Below are 16,594 nucleotides of genomic sequence, written 5' to 3' on the forward strand. Positions count from 1 at the left end.
AAAGTTATGGATTACGATAAAAACAAAAGAAAAAAAAAACTAATTGGAAATTACAACTCGAAGATTTTTATGCATTAAACACGGTAAACATTAATGACTAAGGTTTTTTTTCTTCTTTTTTTTACTTGGTCTCCCATCTCTTTGGAACTAAAAATTAAAAAAAAAAATAATAATAATAATAATTTTGTGACAAACCACGAACCCTCTCTGAGTCTCTTTCTCTCTATTATGAGTCCTTCAGGCTCTGTACTCCAGTTTCGAAGTCTGTGCACTTGCGCAGTTTGGTAAAGCATGACTCAACGACAGAACAGCCTGCCATTGGTTGTCATAACCCAGTCACAATGCATTCTAGCTGTAGGAACGATCAAAAAAGGGATTACAGATGGATATAAAGACATTCAATATCGGAGTTACTAGCATAGATTTAATATTTAAATACCCCATAAAGTCAGCCAAGTTCAAGGCTTGCTAGACAACATTCTGTAACAGCTACTGAAGCAATGATAGCATCATTAGAATGGCACAACAGAGGATTTTCAAGGGAGAAAACAAGCAAGTGGCTAAGATTTATGGTTCAAAGTGAATCAACTATGAATACTATGTGTTTCTTCTTGTTCTACACAACAAAGTTGGTCTCAGGGGGTTAATGTATAGTCCTGTCTTTTCAACATGTTACCTTAATGTCAAACTGGAGGTAGCGCCTGTCCATCTCTCTAGACACCACACTCTCGATGACTTCCACAGGCACAAGCTGGTAGCAGTCAAAGGCGGGACAAAAGATGTTGTGAGCTTCACCCTCTTGGATCTTTAAGTTCAGAAACCTGAGGAAGCACACATTTGAGTCAGACAGCAATGAACATAAACACAAAAACTATCAAGACAGTGTTTAGAAAATCAAATAAAACAGGACGGCACAATCAGAGGGTTCTACCAAAATAAGGCTTACCCTTCCCAGCATGCTCTGCAGAACTCGTGGCCACAGGACATGTCGACAGGTTCTTCAAAAACAGAGATGGAAGACATGCAGATGCCACACTATAAAAAAAGGAAAGAAATTAAATCACCCTCAGTGCCAAAGTTTGATTGTTTCCATTCAGTCTAGATAAATGTAAACTTTCATAAAGATAATTCTGCAAACAGAGTGATGCAATTTCACACAAAGGCCTACTTGTACAAGTCATCCATTTTTAACCTTTGAATGAAAACACAAGCAGCCTTGAATCCAGAGAATAGGCAGAGAGAATGTCATTTTCTTGAAATGCTCAAACAGTTGGACTCATTTTAAATATTCAATGGAATGGCAATTCGAGGAAAAATAGGCCTTTATAGCATATTGTGATGGAGTGCATGAACTTAACACAATAGCAGTCATTGACTTATAAAAAAGACAGAGCCAAAGGCCAGCACAGTCCAAGATGATGGCCGCTTATTACCTCACAGATTACATGTATTAGTTCACACAGGATATTGGGGGCACACAGATACAAGCAGGGACAAACACATACACGCACAAACATTGGCCTTGTTTCAGTGAGACACTGAGTCTAACAAAAGACATAGAAGAGGCAATGTACTTCAACAATGTAAGTATTGATTTGAGAAAGAGCAGCATGTGATATAATCAACTATAACCTTTAAACAGGCCCTTGAGCAGGCCGGGTCGATTGGCACTGTGCAGTTCAAAGAATGTCTTCTCAGATCCACAACAAAACCTAATAATAAATCAACAGTTTTGTTAAGAAGCTACAAGACTGTGGCTTGAAACATCCGCAGAGAACACAAACTGTCATTATTACAAAAGGATCGTTAACACTCAGCCTTCCAAATACTGGTAAAAGTGTGTCTGACTTTAAAGTAACAGTGTCAGAAGAGAAGCTTTCAGTACTATGTTGTCAGTTTCAGGTGCAAAAAACTCTTTTTTTTTTTTACCTGGTCTGCCTTCAAAAACATGCGCATCAGTAGCTGGCAGTGAACTAAAGACGTCACCTATTGGAAACTTACAGCAGTTGTGTGTGAACACCCAACCTTTAATAACACTCAATAACACACGAGGTGACTGTGAACCATGTAGTTTTATCCTTATAAGCACAGTCTCGACATACCTCGTATGTCCAGTACAACTGGTGTATAAGGCAAACTTAAGATATATATTTGTTCTTCTAAAATGTTGATCGTGTCACATTTACCAGTCAACCAATATACCAGTATGTAATGTTGAGAAATATGCCATCATGACTGTAGCTGCTATCATCATGAACTGTACAAGACGTGTCATTTCACCCCAACTCATTGTCTGTTGCTTGCTGGTTCTTGACTGCATGAAACATGCTGGTATGCAATGGTGGTGCCCCTTTTTAACAGCTTTTCTCCATCATTCGGTAAAAATTCTACATTTACAGAAAAAATGTTGTTATATAACTAAATTAATAAATGTTGAGGTGTGCTTGTTTTATTCGAAACACTCACTGATTCAAGACAGTAGAGATAGGCAGCATGGTTCCTGGGCTATGGGTTCATATTTCACAACTATCAACTGTTACAATTAAATGAGGTAGTCAGTCGTCCCACTATCAGAAGGTTGTCGGTTCGATCCCCGGCTCCTGCAGTCATATGTCATGTCAATGTGTCATTGGCCATAGCTAATACTGACCACTAGAAACCTCTGTCATCAGCATGTGAATTGACTGAAAGGGTTTGGTAGCATTTTGAGTAGTCAGATGACTAGGTAGTCTGATGACTAGACTACAAGCTCAAGCTTATTGAGTATTTGAAAGTGTAAACTACACATAAAGGGAAACATATGGTACTAAAAGAATGACACAGCTGCACAGAGAATGCAGAAAAAAATGTTGTGGGATCTGCTGAAAGCAATGGAAATCATCACACAGGAAGACTGTTAAAACCTTATTTCCCCTCCCTAAAAACACAGTGCCTCTTATCTAACAATGCAATAATCAAGCAGTGGCAATATTTGTCACTCCAAGTATATGAATCTCAAATGAGAGTTTTGAAACACTACAGTGAAACCTACCAGTACACATTTAGGGTGTCAAAATTTCAGATAATTGGACATCTTTTTATGTTGAGTTTCAAATGGATTCATACTCGGCTTGTGAAAAACTGATGTTTTTCAGACCTGTTTCGCACCAAAATTATATTTAGACCTCTTACAGAGTACAGAGTATACTCACATAGACTGGGAACATTTTGTACTGAAATGTTACCAATGTTTTTGTGCAGTTTGGATAGTGTACCAAAGTTTGTTTGCAAGTTTGGTGATTAGCACAAGAAATTATACAAAACTGGGAGCCAAGGATTCACATTTTTTTCTACACACCGCTAATGATACCTTTTGATTTTTCTATTATTGTAATGATTTTTAAAACTTGACAACCATAGCCCAGTACAGCTCCAAGGACTGGACTGGATTTCTGTATTAAGTCAACACACACCCTGGGCCAAGCACCAATTAGATGACAGCACACACACTGTACTTGTAACTTTCTCTGCTCCCTTTTCCTCCAGGACAACCTGATTGTTATCAAACACACCTGATACCTTCATTGGCAGTCTTCTTTAGTGAGTGGTTGAGCAAGACAAATTGCCAGCAGCAGAAAGGACGCCTCACATTTCCTGGCACAATTTTCACCTTAACAGCTGCTCACAAAGAAGACCGCTGAGGAAAATGTCAAGCATGTTTGATAATTATTGGAAAATTTCAGACAAGGTCAGGTTAATGGGAGTGCAATCAAACAGGGGGTGTGCAGACCCTTGTGCAGCAGGGGGTCAATACGGCTTCATAATGACCTTGCAGATGTGCAGATTCACCACACGCAGCTGAAAATATCCTGTTTACAAAGTTTCCAAATGTTTATCACTCAGCTGTAGTTATTCCAGCAGCATACTTGGTTTATCTTTGTTAAATTATGAGGTGTTGGAGTTTTATTCTGCAGACAGTTCTTGAAACCTCCTTACACAAGCTGTAGAGTGAAAGCAATTAGCAGACAGCTACAGAGCAGCTGTGTATGCTTGTTTTGCATAAACGTTAACAGTTCAGTTTCTCCCCATGCTAAATTCAGCATCCCATCAGGGGAGTGGCATGATGAGCATCACAATTTAACTAAACAATCAAATCTGGAGGTCTGTGGATTTTCAGATTCAAATTTTTCTTGTTTGACACAGATATTGAAATAAAACCTTTTTGACAGTGCAACTTATTGGCTTGTAATGGATTAAACAGTGTTCACTAATTAAGTAAATTAGTTTGGGGAAATAATGCCAGACTATGGAGAAAGACAGGTGTGTCAATGAAAATTGGAGAACACAGCAGAAAAACTTTAGGAAATCCCTGGGACTGTGGGGACTCAGCTTAAATAAACATTGTAGAACAGTTTGAAGAGCACACTGCCAGCTACTATTATGCTGTGTGCGCCCGTGCTAACTTCCTCCTTTTCTGCTGTCGAAGCTTCTTAGCCAGGAAAACATGCTGCTCCCTAAGGCTTCTGGTCTTGTGGTTAAAATTTTTTACTGATGGCTCTCACTGATAAGCACTGTCACAGGACAGAGTTCATTAAAAAGATTGTCTTCAGATTCCCCAGAGGATTTATTTTTACTTTTTAACCCAAAATTTGAGCAAAAATAAAGAGTCTGACATGGTCTAACTTACTTTTTTATGAAACTTTTGACACTAAAGAACTTTTTGGGAATTTGGAGTGGTAACTACAGGGTTACTCATGACAAAATACAATGAGCAATACATGGGTGAGGATGGTAATAATACCACAATGCAGTCAATGTGTGTGAATTGATTTATTGTAAAATGACAGCTCTACTATAGTCATATAAAGCATAACTATATCTGACAACTTGAAGGCCACAAAAAGGCTCTAAAAAGTTAAGTGAAGAACGGATGTATCGACCCACAGCCATTTGGTGCCAGTTTACCCTCTCAAATTGGGGTAGAACAACAATAGCCCTGACCAGCACTGATATTTGGCATTTTGCTGAAAATCTGTATCAGCTTTTTATTCTACCAATCACTGATATGAATAATTAATCAATAAGTCAGCAAAATTGGCTGGCTCATTTCTCCAACACTCTACCCTATGGCCTGCCCACTTCTATATCTGATTGGCTAATACATCAGACGAGTTCTAAATCAACACTGCAGCTGACAAAAAATAAAGTTACCTTAGGATCTCTCTCTCCCCTGAAAAGGATAGTGCTGCAGTTATTTCTAAAGTTAAAAAGATTAAAAGCCCTACACTGAGGTTCCAAAACACCACAATACTGCATTCAGTTTCTACAATAAGTCTATCAAATTTCACTGTTATACCACAGAAAATGCCCAAATAGTGAACTTTTTCTCCAGGCTAATGTAGCCTCCAGTGTAAATCAATGGGGTTTGAAATGATGCATTGAGTCATAGCAAATGTTTCTTAAAGTTACAGCAGTGCCAGTGAAGCAGGGACTTATTTAAGCTTCCTGACTGTAAATGTAATCAGCTGTTGCAATGATAACCTGAGCTGTTATTTTCTTTCACTTTACATATTAGAGTTCTCTGTTAACAGAAATAGTGCTGAAATGTCCTAAAGATGTTTCTTCTGACAGAGAGACAAGGGAAATTGCTGGCTTTAGACATAAAGCTGAATCATAGACCTCTGTTAATCCAAGTGGTGTGAATTATCAAGACTATTTAGGATACTCAAGTACTGCAAATTTTAGGTATTTGACTGGTAGTTCATAAATACTTGCTCATAACTTTACACCAACAGATTTATGAGGGAAAATACTGCTATTTATTTAAATTACTTCTCAAGATGGCCCAATATATACCCAATATATGCTGATTTAAAGAGTCTACTTAAACATTCATGTGCTTTTATGATTATTACTATCCATACTAAGTTTCAGTTAAACAATCAGGTACATTCAAGTGAAAAAACATTAAAGCATCAGAAGTTATAACCAAGTTTTACAATATATTGTTATGAAATACAATTTTACTTTTGTCATATTAAGTTTGGGGCATTTATATTATTAGTTGATACATACATGAACTGTAAAGGTGCACAGTCATCAGAGATAAAAACTCACATTTGTTGCTGTTGTACTTTTATAGCAATTTCATAAGTTTTCATTTTTGCTGTAGATAAATATTGTTTTTTACCTCTGTACAACATAACCCCACTGCCCTCATTTTTAGCTGATTAACTTTCATCTACGTTACCCTCCCTCATATCATGAGCACCCCAGTTGACTCACAGTTGTGATAAGTGAGTCTACTGGCAGGAAAATCTGTTTGGAGCACCTTATGCAATTTATTTTCAAATTAAAACGTTGATATTTTGCATCTGCACAATTTAACTATATTACATGTGTGCAGACAACATCCTAAGGCTGTACTGATTTTGAGTCCCACATCCATCATTTTTCAACTCTTTCTAACTGAACACAAAACAGCAAAAAAATCTGTCGCCTCTCACCAGAGAAGACTCATCATCGGCAGGGACGAGGCTGATTTGGTCTGGAGAGGTGACGGAGGAGCGGGTGGTGCGTGGCGTCCGTGGAGAGGGCAAGGTGTCCCAGGCATTGTAGCCGCTTGGAGGCGGGTTGGGCATCTGGACTCCTGAGCGCTGGCAGCATTCCTCCGCATCAGACATCCAGGCCTCTAAGAGCTTCTCTCTGTCCCAATCTGAGAAAATAAAATTGCAATTAAAAGTTAATTTTAACATCTAAAAAAGAGAGAAACATAATCACAGTAAATGGGAAACATAATAGGTAGGTCTAGAGTTAAAATAATGATTAAAAAACTTCTGATGATCATGAGAGTAAAAACATTTAAGATAAATTTTGGAATATAAAAAATTAACTAGAAGTAAATAATGCAGAAAGTAAGGCAGTAATGATTTAAAGTCTAGAAGGCTGTTTGGACGGACTGTTTGAAAATCAAAAGATTTAAACAACATTTGGTTTTAATACTTTCATGTTTGTTAATGATTTAAGAAAGAAGAAAATAAGAAAAAAATTACTAGCATAAACCAAATCCAAGATACACAGAGCCTGAAAAAATAAAAACTCCTATCACTAAGTGAAAAAACAAAGACATAGTGTACTTTATTAAGATATACTATTTTATAAATCTTCATTCATCAGGGATTTAAGCAGGCATGGATAACAAACCATCATGGGTAACAAATTTGAGCATTACTAGTCAGCCTGAAAACAAAGACTTGTCAACCAAATTCCCATTTCATCCACAGAAAATGTTTTCACATAAAACATTTGTTTCACATCATTCTTTCTTATAGCTGTAAGAAATGGTGAGCACAATGCTGAATCCACCAAAGCCCACACAAATCCCTCTCAAGTGGCAACAGCACCACCTAAGCCTCTCAAACAGCCAACAGCATAGACCTGCTGCCATCTGCTTTCCTCTTTTAGAATAGCTGCTTGTTCTCATATTGGCAAAAGAGCAGGTTTGAAAGCTTTTTAGCATGAATATTAAATGACTTGTGGACTGTGGCTGAATCCAGATTTTCTCTCACGAAAAAGTCAGCTCCCAAAAATAAAGACCATGACCCGGTCAACTGTGCAATTAGGCCATTATCAGCCTCCAGACACGTTTCACCACCAATCCAATGCCTCAGACTCTAAATGGCCTCGTTTAGATAATGAATATTGCAACAATTTCCCCCCATCTCCATTCAATTAAAACTCATCAATGAGTATGACCCTATCTTCATCCTTTCGGACATTAAAAGGAGTCTGAAATTAAAAGTCTTTGCATTCGCCTTAATATAAAAAATTAGCAGGGACATAAAAAAATCAAAAGCAGACACAATGAGAGTCACACAAGCACCAAGAATTTTGATAAGAATACTATAAAAGACCAATACAGCAATGAAAAGTTAAAACATGTGGAAAAGTGTGAAAGTTTTCACGTGAAATTAATGACGCATAAGTCCAACAAACTCTTGTACAGCAGCTTAAAAAAATCCTGAAATGTGCCACCCACTATTTAACAGACAGACTGCATCCCCATGATAGTGGGGCTTATAAATAGCAGAATCTGGAGTCACTCTCTCCCTCTAAGCTCCCAAAAGTATGTCTAATATGTAGCACACACAGCTCAGCAGCCAGACGCTCGGCCCTCTGAATTAGAGGAAAGGGTATATAAAGACTGAAAATCAAACCTAAACTGTGACACAGTTTTAAGTCCCACATAATCTATGCCAAGTTCAACCTGGGTGGGTCACGATTTTCAGAGGATTCTGTTTTAAACATTTGAGGTTCGTCACACACAGCACATTAGCTTATTTTAAGTGAATGACTGGCTTAAGGCTGCAAATCAAATCCAAACTGTGACACTGTTACTCAGTACTTTGCCAAGTCTAAGTTAGAAGAGCATCACTGGAAAATCCAGGCCAAGTGACTGATGTCTGCAGGCATGAATAATGCGGATAAATGAAATTCTTTCACTCTCCACAGGTTGAAAAGGCTTCAACTGATGTGGCCCACAAGTAACAATTGTCTCTTGGATGCAAGTTTCCTGAGGGATACCACAGACACTCAGTGTTATCCTGAGTACTAGTTTCACTTTAATTAAAGGACCTAAAATCAGCAAGACTTAATTATTTCTTATGGTGCTTCAGCTAGAGTATCTTCAGAGTTCTTTGGAAATAAAGCTTTGCCACATAATGCTAACCCCTTATGTATACTTTATGCAAAACATGCTGCAGCTCAAGCCAGCAGAACATGATCATTCAAGAAAGAACAAAACAAAATTGCAACGAAGTCCTTATGTAAGCAAAAGATACAACTATTTGTTAGTGCACTGTTACACAAACCTGCAAAAGCAGTGTATTAAAGTAGGATGCAAGACACTGGATTTCTGCTGATATGAAATATGCAGATTTCCAAATTTATTTCAGCGGATACCTGCATTCATATTGATGAATGAACGTTCATCCAATCACAGTCTGAGATTTTTTTCACAGGATCTTCCCTTTCCCAAACGCTGACTATGAGTGATTTACCAGATGGATGAAACAACTCTATCTAGCATGTCAGGTTAGTGATATACAGCATATTTAGAAAGTACTCAGACCTCCTTCATTTTTTCAGTTGTTTTGTTGGAGCCTGATGCTACAGTTCTTTAAATTCATTTTTATTCTCATTGATCTTCTCATAACAAAGTGAAAACAATTTTTTTTTAAATGTATTAAAAAATAAAAACTGAAATATCACATTGATATGAGTTTTCAGACCCTTTGTTGAGATCCTGCCCAGAGATAGGGCAAAGTTCCAGAAGGACAACTACCCTGCAGCCCTCCAGCAATCCATGCTTTATGGCAGCAAGGCTAGAGGGTTGTCCTTCTGGGACTTTGTCTCATCTCCACACAGGATCTCTGGAGCTCAGTCAGAGTGACCATTGGGTCCTTGGTCACCTCTATTACTAAGGCCCTTCACACTGTTGTTCAGTCTGGCTGGGCGACCAGCTCTTGGGAGGGTCCTAGACATGCCAGACCTCTTCCATTTGAGAATTACAAAGTCCACCGTTAACCTGACATCCAAGATAGACTGTTTATATATCCATTGCAAGGATATATCTCACATTCATCTGGGAAAGCCCCCACAGTAAGCATTTGGGAGGGGCAGGACTTCTCAAAAAATTCTACAAAGGTAACTGAAGGAACATTCTGTCTGTCACATTCATGATGGTCCAATCAGAGCTACAAGACAGGGATGCTGTACACATGCACTTCTCTTGAGCTGACAGGCCACAGCTTCTGTAGATTGTTAATGTTGGAGCTTCTCTGTGAATAAAATTGATGCCAAGGCTGGTTGGGAGACATGCAAAAACATGTTCTATGCCAAGACAAGTTTTCAGTGTGGTTCTTTGCCCTTATTTTAATAAGAAATGTGGTCCAGTTCCAGTTAAACTGCTGCTTTCCTTCAGCTACATCCAAGCTAACAGCTATCACATTAGCAGCTATTGGACACACCAGCAGAACATGTAACAATCGCAAACTCATGCTGAAGCAGACCGGGAGAAGAGCAAAAACATCTTTTCCATCATGAAGAGCTTTCAGTGTTGCTCTCTGCCCTCGTTTCAAACAGGAAATTTTGCCCAGTTCGGACAAAAATCCCACTGTGCAGGGCTCCAGACTAACTTTATTTACAAGGAACACAGTGGCCTCTAACTTAAAATTTTAGGGGCGCAAGCAGAAGATTTAGGAGCGCACACTGTAAATCAACTTCCAAAGTAAATATTCACATTTCCTCTCATTTTCACTGTATTACTGTGGAGCTGCACTTTCATTACACAGGTCACGGCACATTTTATGTTTCAGACTGGCATTGTGTTTGCTCAAAGTGTCGTGTTTTAATTGTGTAGTGCCAGTATTATCAGCAAATTTCGTGTTCCCCGCATGTTATGGGTATCGACAGCAGAATTTGCAGTTCATTGAATTCGTCTCCCTGAAATACCTCAGCCAGGTGAACTCACGCAGCCACTCATCCCGAAAACAGAATTTCCTGCTTTTTTTCGCCCAGACTGTTTCCTCACAAAACGAGTCAGACTTTTTATCAGGATTTGTCTCCTCTGGCACACTAGTTTTAGTTGGGAGAAAGTAAGCACCGATAGTCCTCTTCGCCATTGTTCATTGTTTACAAGACTTATGTGAAACCTGCAGATTCGCGTAATAACCCCAAGACTCGCCTCTTTTCACACATTAGCCAATCACAGTGGTCATTCCCCCCGCTCTCACACACATTGGCCCGCCTTCTTCTTCTTTGGCGTTCGTCTCCTTTCTTCTTTTAGAGTTAATGTCTGTTGGCAAACCAGCTCATTTGTGCTTTATTGCCAACAACTGGGCTGAAGTGTGGAGAAGAAGTATTTAATATTTAATAATGATAAAAAAATTGGCAAATTTACTGGTTGCACATGCACGAGTAGACAAAAAATTTACTTGCACTGTCTAAAATTTTAGGGGCAAAATGCAACCATTTAGGGGCAGTCTGGAGCCCTGCTGTGGCCAAGTCCGAGCTAATCACTTCACTAGCAGCCACTCACACAACAATTAACCCTTTCTCCCGTAACTCTCACAAACTTATGTCGAAGTAGGTCGGCAGAAGAGCGAAAACATCTTTCCCATCATGAAAAGCTTCTAGTGTTGCTTTTATTCTTTATTACATACTGAAACATGGTCCAGTTCTACTAAAACTGACGCTTTATGACAGCTACATCCGAGGTAATCCCTGCACTGGAGGCAGCCTTTGCAAACAGCTTCGACTACAACTAAACTCCACCTGTAGCTACTGCCTCATTCTTCTTAAACAACGCTGATTGGTTCAGTGTTCAGTTTGTCAAAAACATTGTGGATTGGAGGTTATGGGGAAAGATGGCTGCCTTAGTTAGGAACAGTCTTTAACAAACAAGTGGAAGTGGTTCAAAGTTAGAAAAATTTTATTTTTTTAGAGGAATCTGTTTATAAAAAGCAATGCTTGGTAGCTTTCAGGTATGTGGTTAGATATGCAGTATTTTTAACCACCACAAGGAGATGGATAACAAGTGTTCTGAGTATGTGTGTTTGTGTGAGTTAAATAGTACCGTGGGCACGTAGCAGCCCCTCTGCAGTGAAGAGAGGGGCCTGCAGCATGTCGGCTGTCTCCACTATCAGCATGTCCTTCAACCTCCGAAGATCCTGAGGCCGCAGGCCCTCATACAGCTAGAGAGAAGGGCATGTCAGAGGAAAGGACACAGGCAGGAGAGGAGGAAAGGTGGAGAATGACAAGAGGAGAGTAAGAGGAGGGGGCGAGGAAGGTTATGAGTAAAAATACAAGAATAGAGAAGGTTTAAAGGGAAATGTAATGAGTAAAGCGAGCAACATGGGTGAAGTAAGAGGAGGGAATGAGGGTGGGGAAGAAAGAAAAATAAGGAATACAATAGAAGCATTAAAAGCAAATTGGATATAGACAATTGCTGACGCATGATGAGGCAAGGCCCAACGAGCACAGAGGTGGATGATAATCAGTCACATGTGTTATGGCAGACTTGTTTGTATTTATGACTGTTTATGTCTTACAGAAGAATCTACAACATGAAGGCTAGCCAGCTGAATTCCAGACTACGGACAAATATTTGCTCAAAGCAAAAAGAAACAGGTCTACTTCAGCTTTACCTCTCACAAAATATTTCTCCTCTGTTCATGGCTTTTGTCCTCTAAAGCATATTTTTCAATGGTTAATTCTGCTCTAAAGGAAAACCTTCTCATGGACTTTTAAAATTTAACTGTAGTCTTCACCAATGTTACAGTCCTTAAAAAGTACAGAGTGATACTGTAGAGGTTTTGTAGCCTTGTATAATACTATTAGTGACACCTGTTGACTGTGACAATCTGAAAGCTTAGTAACCTCTTCATCTTGGTATGTTTTTCTGTACCTCTCTCCGGTCGAGGGCTGCATACTCTGCCTCTATACCCTCCGCCTCAGGGGCAAGAGAGAAGACCATCTGTGACTCTAGGCACAGGGCCAGCTCCTTGTGGTGCTGCTTCTCTGCACAGTCACATGGAGTCTCGCGGTTTTCATTCTCTGCAAACAGGTCTGCGTCTCTCTGCACCAGGAACTGAGTGAGGAAAAAAAGGGGAAAATTACACTTTAAATAATGGGGAAAATCTGGTATAGAGGGACACACTTAAGCAAACAAGCCTAAATATGTAGACTGACACTCCTGGAGTCTGTGATAGTTAGAAAGAAGACACAAGAACTACAACAGAATTGTGACATTCATCAGACATCTACTGGGAACACAACTATTATTCTCCAAATTCTGCTACTGAAATTAAATATTTGATTTTCATGGAAACATTTCTCAAAAGTAGCACTAAAAAAAACTCTCCTTTTGGTTGTTACTTTAGTGTTTCCGGGCAAAATATAAATCAGCCTCTCTGAAAGGAAAGTACATATTATTTTCCATCATGAATGTGAAACTGACTTCTAGTTGTTCAGATTATTTTTTCATTTAGACCTTTTGTAAAGTTTCCAGAGTTTTAATAAAGTTAAAATAAGAAATAATAGTTTTCGGCTGCACAGAATTATCTGGATAAATCAATGGCTATGGAGTCATGAAAATTTGATTGTCTGCAGACTTTTTCATCAATATCAAGAATGAATTCATCTTAAATGTGACTTTTAGTGTAGAAAAAAGATTCCTAATTACATAGGTACTTTGGGTAATACACAAAGCCCATTTCAGAATAAAGTCAGGCAAATAAGACAAGCAGTGATAATTCTTTCATGTAGCCTTTGTATGTGACTTCCTGCTGCAGGGATTAATAAGGATGAATGCACACCTTTTTCTATGACCATTTATTTACAAAATACCAAACAATTTCTGTTAACCTCAGGGTAATTTTGACCCCTTTTCTATGAACATGGGACATACACCTACAAGTCACACATGGGATTATTTTGTACTTCCCCAGACAGAAAAATATCCACAAGATTGTGGACTCTCACCTCCACACAAGTCTTCATGCCTGAGGCAGCAGCATAGTGCAGGCAGGTGTTTTTCTTGTTGTCGGTGGCATTCACATCAGCCGCCTCGTACTCGCCGTGGTCCAGTTTTGCTCCGGTCCATGCCAGGATAATTTGTAGACATTCTGCCCGACGCTGTTTGTCTTCATATGGCCGCGAGATCCGTGGTTGCAGTGCCCCCTCTGAGGTCAGGATCTGGGGCCCCATGCAGAGAAGGTGCAGAGATGTCTCATTGTGCACATTACGCTTGTTTGGATTCCCATCTTTGTTTAGAAGAAAAGACCTGAAGAATATGAACAGGAACAGACTGATCTTAGCGAATAACTCATTAATATTTCAGTTTTGTTCTCAAAGCAATCTTGCATGTTCAACAATTATTAACCTGTATTCATGTTTTTTGTAATCCATACTTGCGTGTTTTATCTTACAATATAATTTTTATACACTGGAAACTAAAAAAGTTAAAAAATATATGTACATAAATATATCACTTGTTTCTGTTGAATGTGTGTGTGATTTTAGTGTTAGCCTATTTTTGGGTGTAAACATTTATTTGATAGTATTTTATGCAATGTTGTTTTAAAAAACTGATGACTTCATGAAAGCAAACAAAGTAGAGACCAATACAGAAATCAAACTTGCACATTAAACGCACTATATGTCAATCAATTTCATCACCAACGGCTCTCAATCAAAACAATGACAAAAGATGATGAGTAAAGATGTGCTTCTTAGCTCAGCCCACCTCCACTTTTTACCTTTTATTATTGAGGACTACTTAAAAAACTGCATTCCATCACACCATATGGTGTAGTAGACAGTAAACCATCCTTTATGGTTCATGACATATTTTCACAAAATGAAGGAGAAAAGCAGTTTAAAAGTGGCCTTCCTGCTCCGTGCCATGAGGTAATTGCAAAGCATTCTGGGATAATTTGAAGCACAAACCAAAAGGACCTTTTTAACAGCTTTTCTACCTCCTTACATGAATTTCATCCACTAAAGTAAAAGGTGGTTTACTGTTAAGCAGAGCAGGGGTGGCAGGTAGCGAATTACATTTAATCAGATTACTGTAAATGAGTAGTTTTTGGGGTGCTTTTGAGTGCATTTTGAAATCAGTACTTTAACTTGTACTTAAGTTTTAACCAGAGTAACTGTGTTTTTACTTGGGTAGTATACTCTAGTACTTCTTTTTTTTTTTTTTTTTTTTTACCTCTGTTGACTACAGCAGCACGGAGAGAGAGAATGACTGTGCATCACAAAAGCGGATGACTGCTGATGTTCTTTTACTCATGTTTTTGGTGGATTGTTGTTTTGAGGTGAGATGTTTGCACCATAAATGAAGTCATCCACTGAGTTAGAGTTTGAAAGGACTTTAGGTGCTCCCATGTACGCATTGCCTTGCAACGAGGTTGACTCTCTGCTTTGTTCTTGCCAAAGGAGACCAACTTTACCACAGATTTTCAAGATTTTCCATCATACTGTAAAATATTTGGCACTTTAACAGTTGTTTTAAACTATGTATGTGTAGTGTGGACCAATAAAGACACCTTTAAATAGTTAAATTTAACTCTATAGGAGTTTAATTAAAACTAAATTTTGCTGTGTAATTTACTTTATTATGGAGGTGTGCCTTTACTTGCACAACCTGGTATGAGACCTATTATCATGTTGTTCTCGCTAATAAGGAAAGATCAGATTTTACTGTACAACTCCTTATAAGCAACTCAGTATTTAAAGTAAATTTACAATAAATACTTCCTACTTTTACTTGAGTAGATTTTAACCAGAGTAACTATACTTTTACTGGAGTACAAAAGTCTTGCACTTTCTCCACCTCTGCAGAAGAGGTGAGCGAAGGTGAGCAGCACATCTCTTATCAGCTTGGAAAAGTCTAGTTGGGCAACATTGTGCTCAGGGGGGCTCAGGGGGGTGTAGTTATATGCTTGGGACAAAGAATGCACAGGCAGTGGTTTAGAATAATTGTTGTCCATCACAACTAAGCACTTCAGAACATGAATGAAATACAGCAACAAATCGGCAGCATCCAATAGCAGAACAGGCTTTCTTACGTAGAAGTTTGTTTCATGTAACTTGTAATGTGTCACGTCTGTCATGGCAGTTCTGCCATCATGGCTGCGGTGACAAGATATTTTAATATTACAACTATGAAAAATAAGGTATTCTCTGGCTTTCAAACTGCAAAATTTGAGGTAATGTACATACTCAACTAATAAATATCATTGCATGGTATTCCTTAAAATCAATTATCCAAAATCAGTCGTCATTTAATGTTCCAACAAGAACTGTCAGAATCATATAAGCATATTCATCCGTTTCTCTATTAATCTTTCCATCCTTTCATACTGTTTTGATTGATTCACTGATTTAATCTCATCATTGTGTCACCCACAAACAGACAAGGTAACAAAACATTATCATTAACACAAAGACATCAGATGCCAAAAAGCAGACATGGACAATCATAACACTAAGCAAATAAACCATCCTGACACTTCTACTGTGTTTTGCGCCTAAAGTGCCCAACTTATACACACTGAAATACGCAACAACTCCATCCTGCCATAATTGTTGCTCTAAAACATTTCAGGAATTTGGACATACATTTCATTCATTAAAGATTTTCTGTGTTATGATAAAAGGGGCATGGTAAATCAAAATAAGATTCATACTCAACCTCTCCTATATCACAGAATTCACAGAGTCCATGTTTTACATATTTTGCTTCCATTTGACTTAAATATGTTTTACAGCTGTATTTTTTTTTGTTTTTTAATGCAAATTTGAGCACCCTATTAGCAGAGATGTGACAGTGCCTGAGAGATGTCAGCAATTACATGCAAGGTTGGTATCTCTTTGGGAGGGAAGCTCTTCTAGGCCAGTCCTATTCTAACACAGCATGTTGCATTCCTGAGAGCTGCTAACAGATGGCTATGTGAAGAGACAGATGGGACAGAGACATATAGAGACAAAACATGAGATTTTTTCTATTATGCTGCAGCAATGCACAGTGAGAGTGGCACCAGTTGATAGA

At 38.5% G+C, this 16,594-nt stretch overlaps 1 protein-coding gene across 2 annotated transcripts in view; it reads right to left on the bottom strand.

The window, feature by feature from the left end:
* LOC121513295 (ankyrin repeat and IBR domain-containing protein 1-like) overlaps window positions 1–16,594 on the bottom strand; it is a 68,880-nt gene that overhangs the window by 48,795 nt on the left and 3,491 nt on the right. For both annotated transcript variants that reach the window (XM_041792937.1, XM_041792938.1), the window contains exons 3-8: window positions 13,522–13,822; window positions 12,446–12,628; window positions 11,615–11,732; window positions 6,486–6,694; window positions 947–1,035; window positions 677–821 (exon numbers count right to left, since the gene is read on the bottom strand). In XM_041792937.1, the coding sequence (XP_041648871.1) occupies window positions 677–821; window positions 947–1,035; window positions 6,486–6,694; window positions 11,615–11,732; window positions 12,446–12,628; window positions 13,522–13,822 (1,045 nt within the window). The remainder of the gene's footprint in view (window positions 1–676; window positions 822–946; window positions 1,036–6,485; window positions 6,695–11,614; window positions 11,733–12,445; window positions 12,629–13,521; window positions 13,823–16,594) is intronic.

This window comes from Cheilinus undulatus, linkage group 8 (genome assembly GCF_018320785.1).
Source record: "Cheilinus undulatus linkage group 8, ASM1832078v1, whole genome shotgun sequence".
Classification (NCBI taxonomy): Eukaryota; Metazoa; Chordata; class Actinopteri; order Labriformes; family Labridae; genus Cheilinus; species Cheilinus undulatus.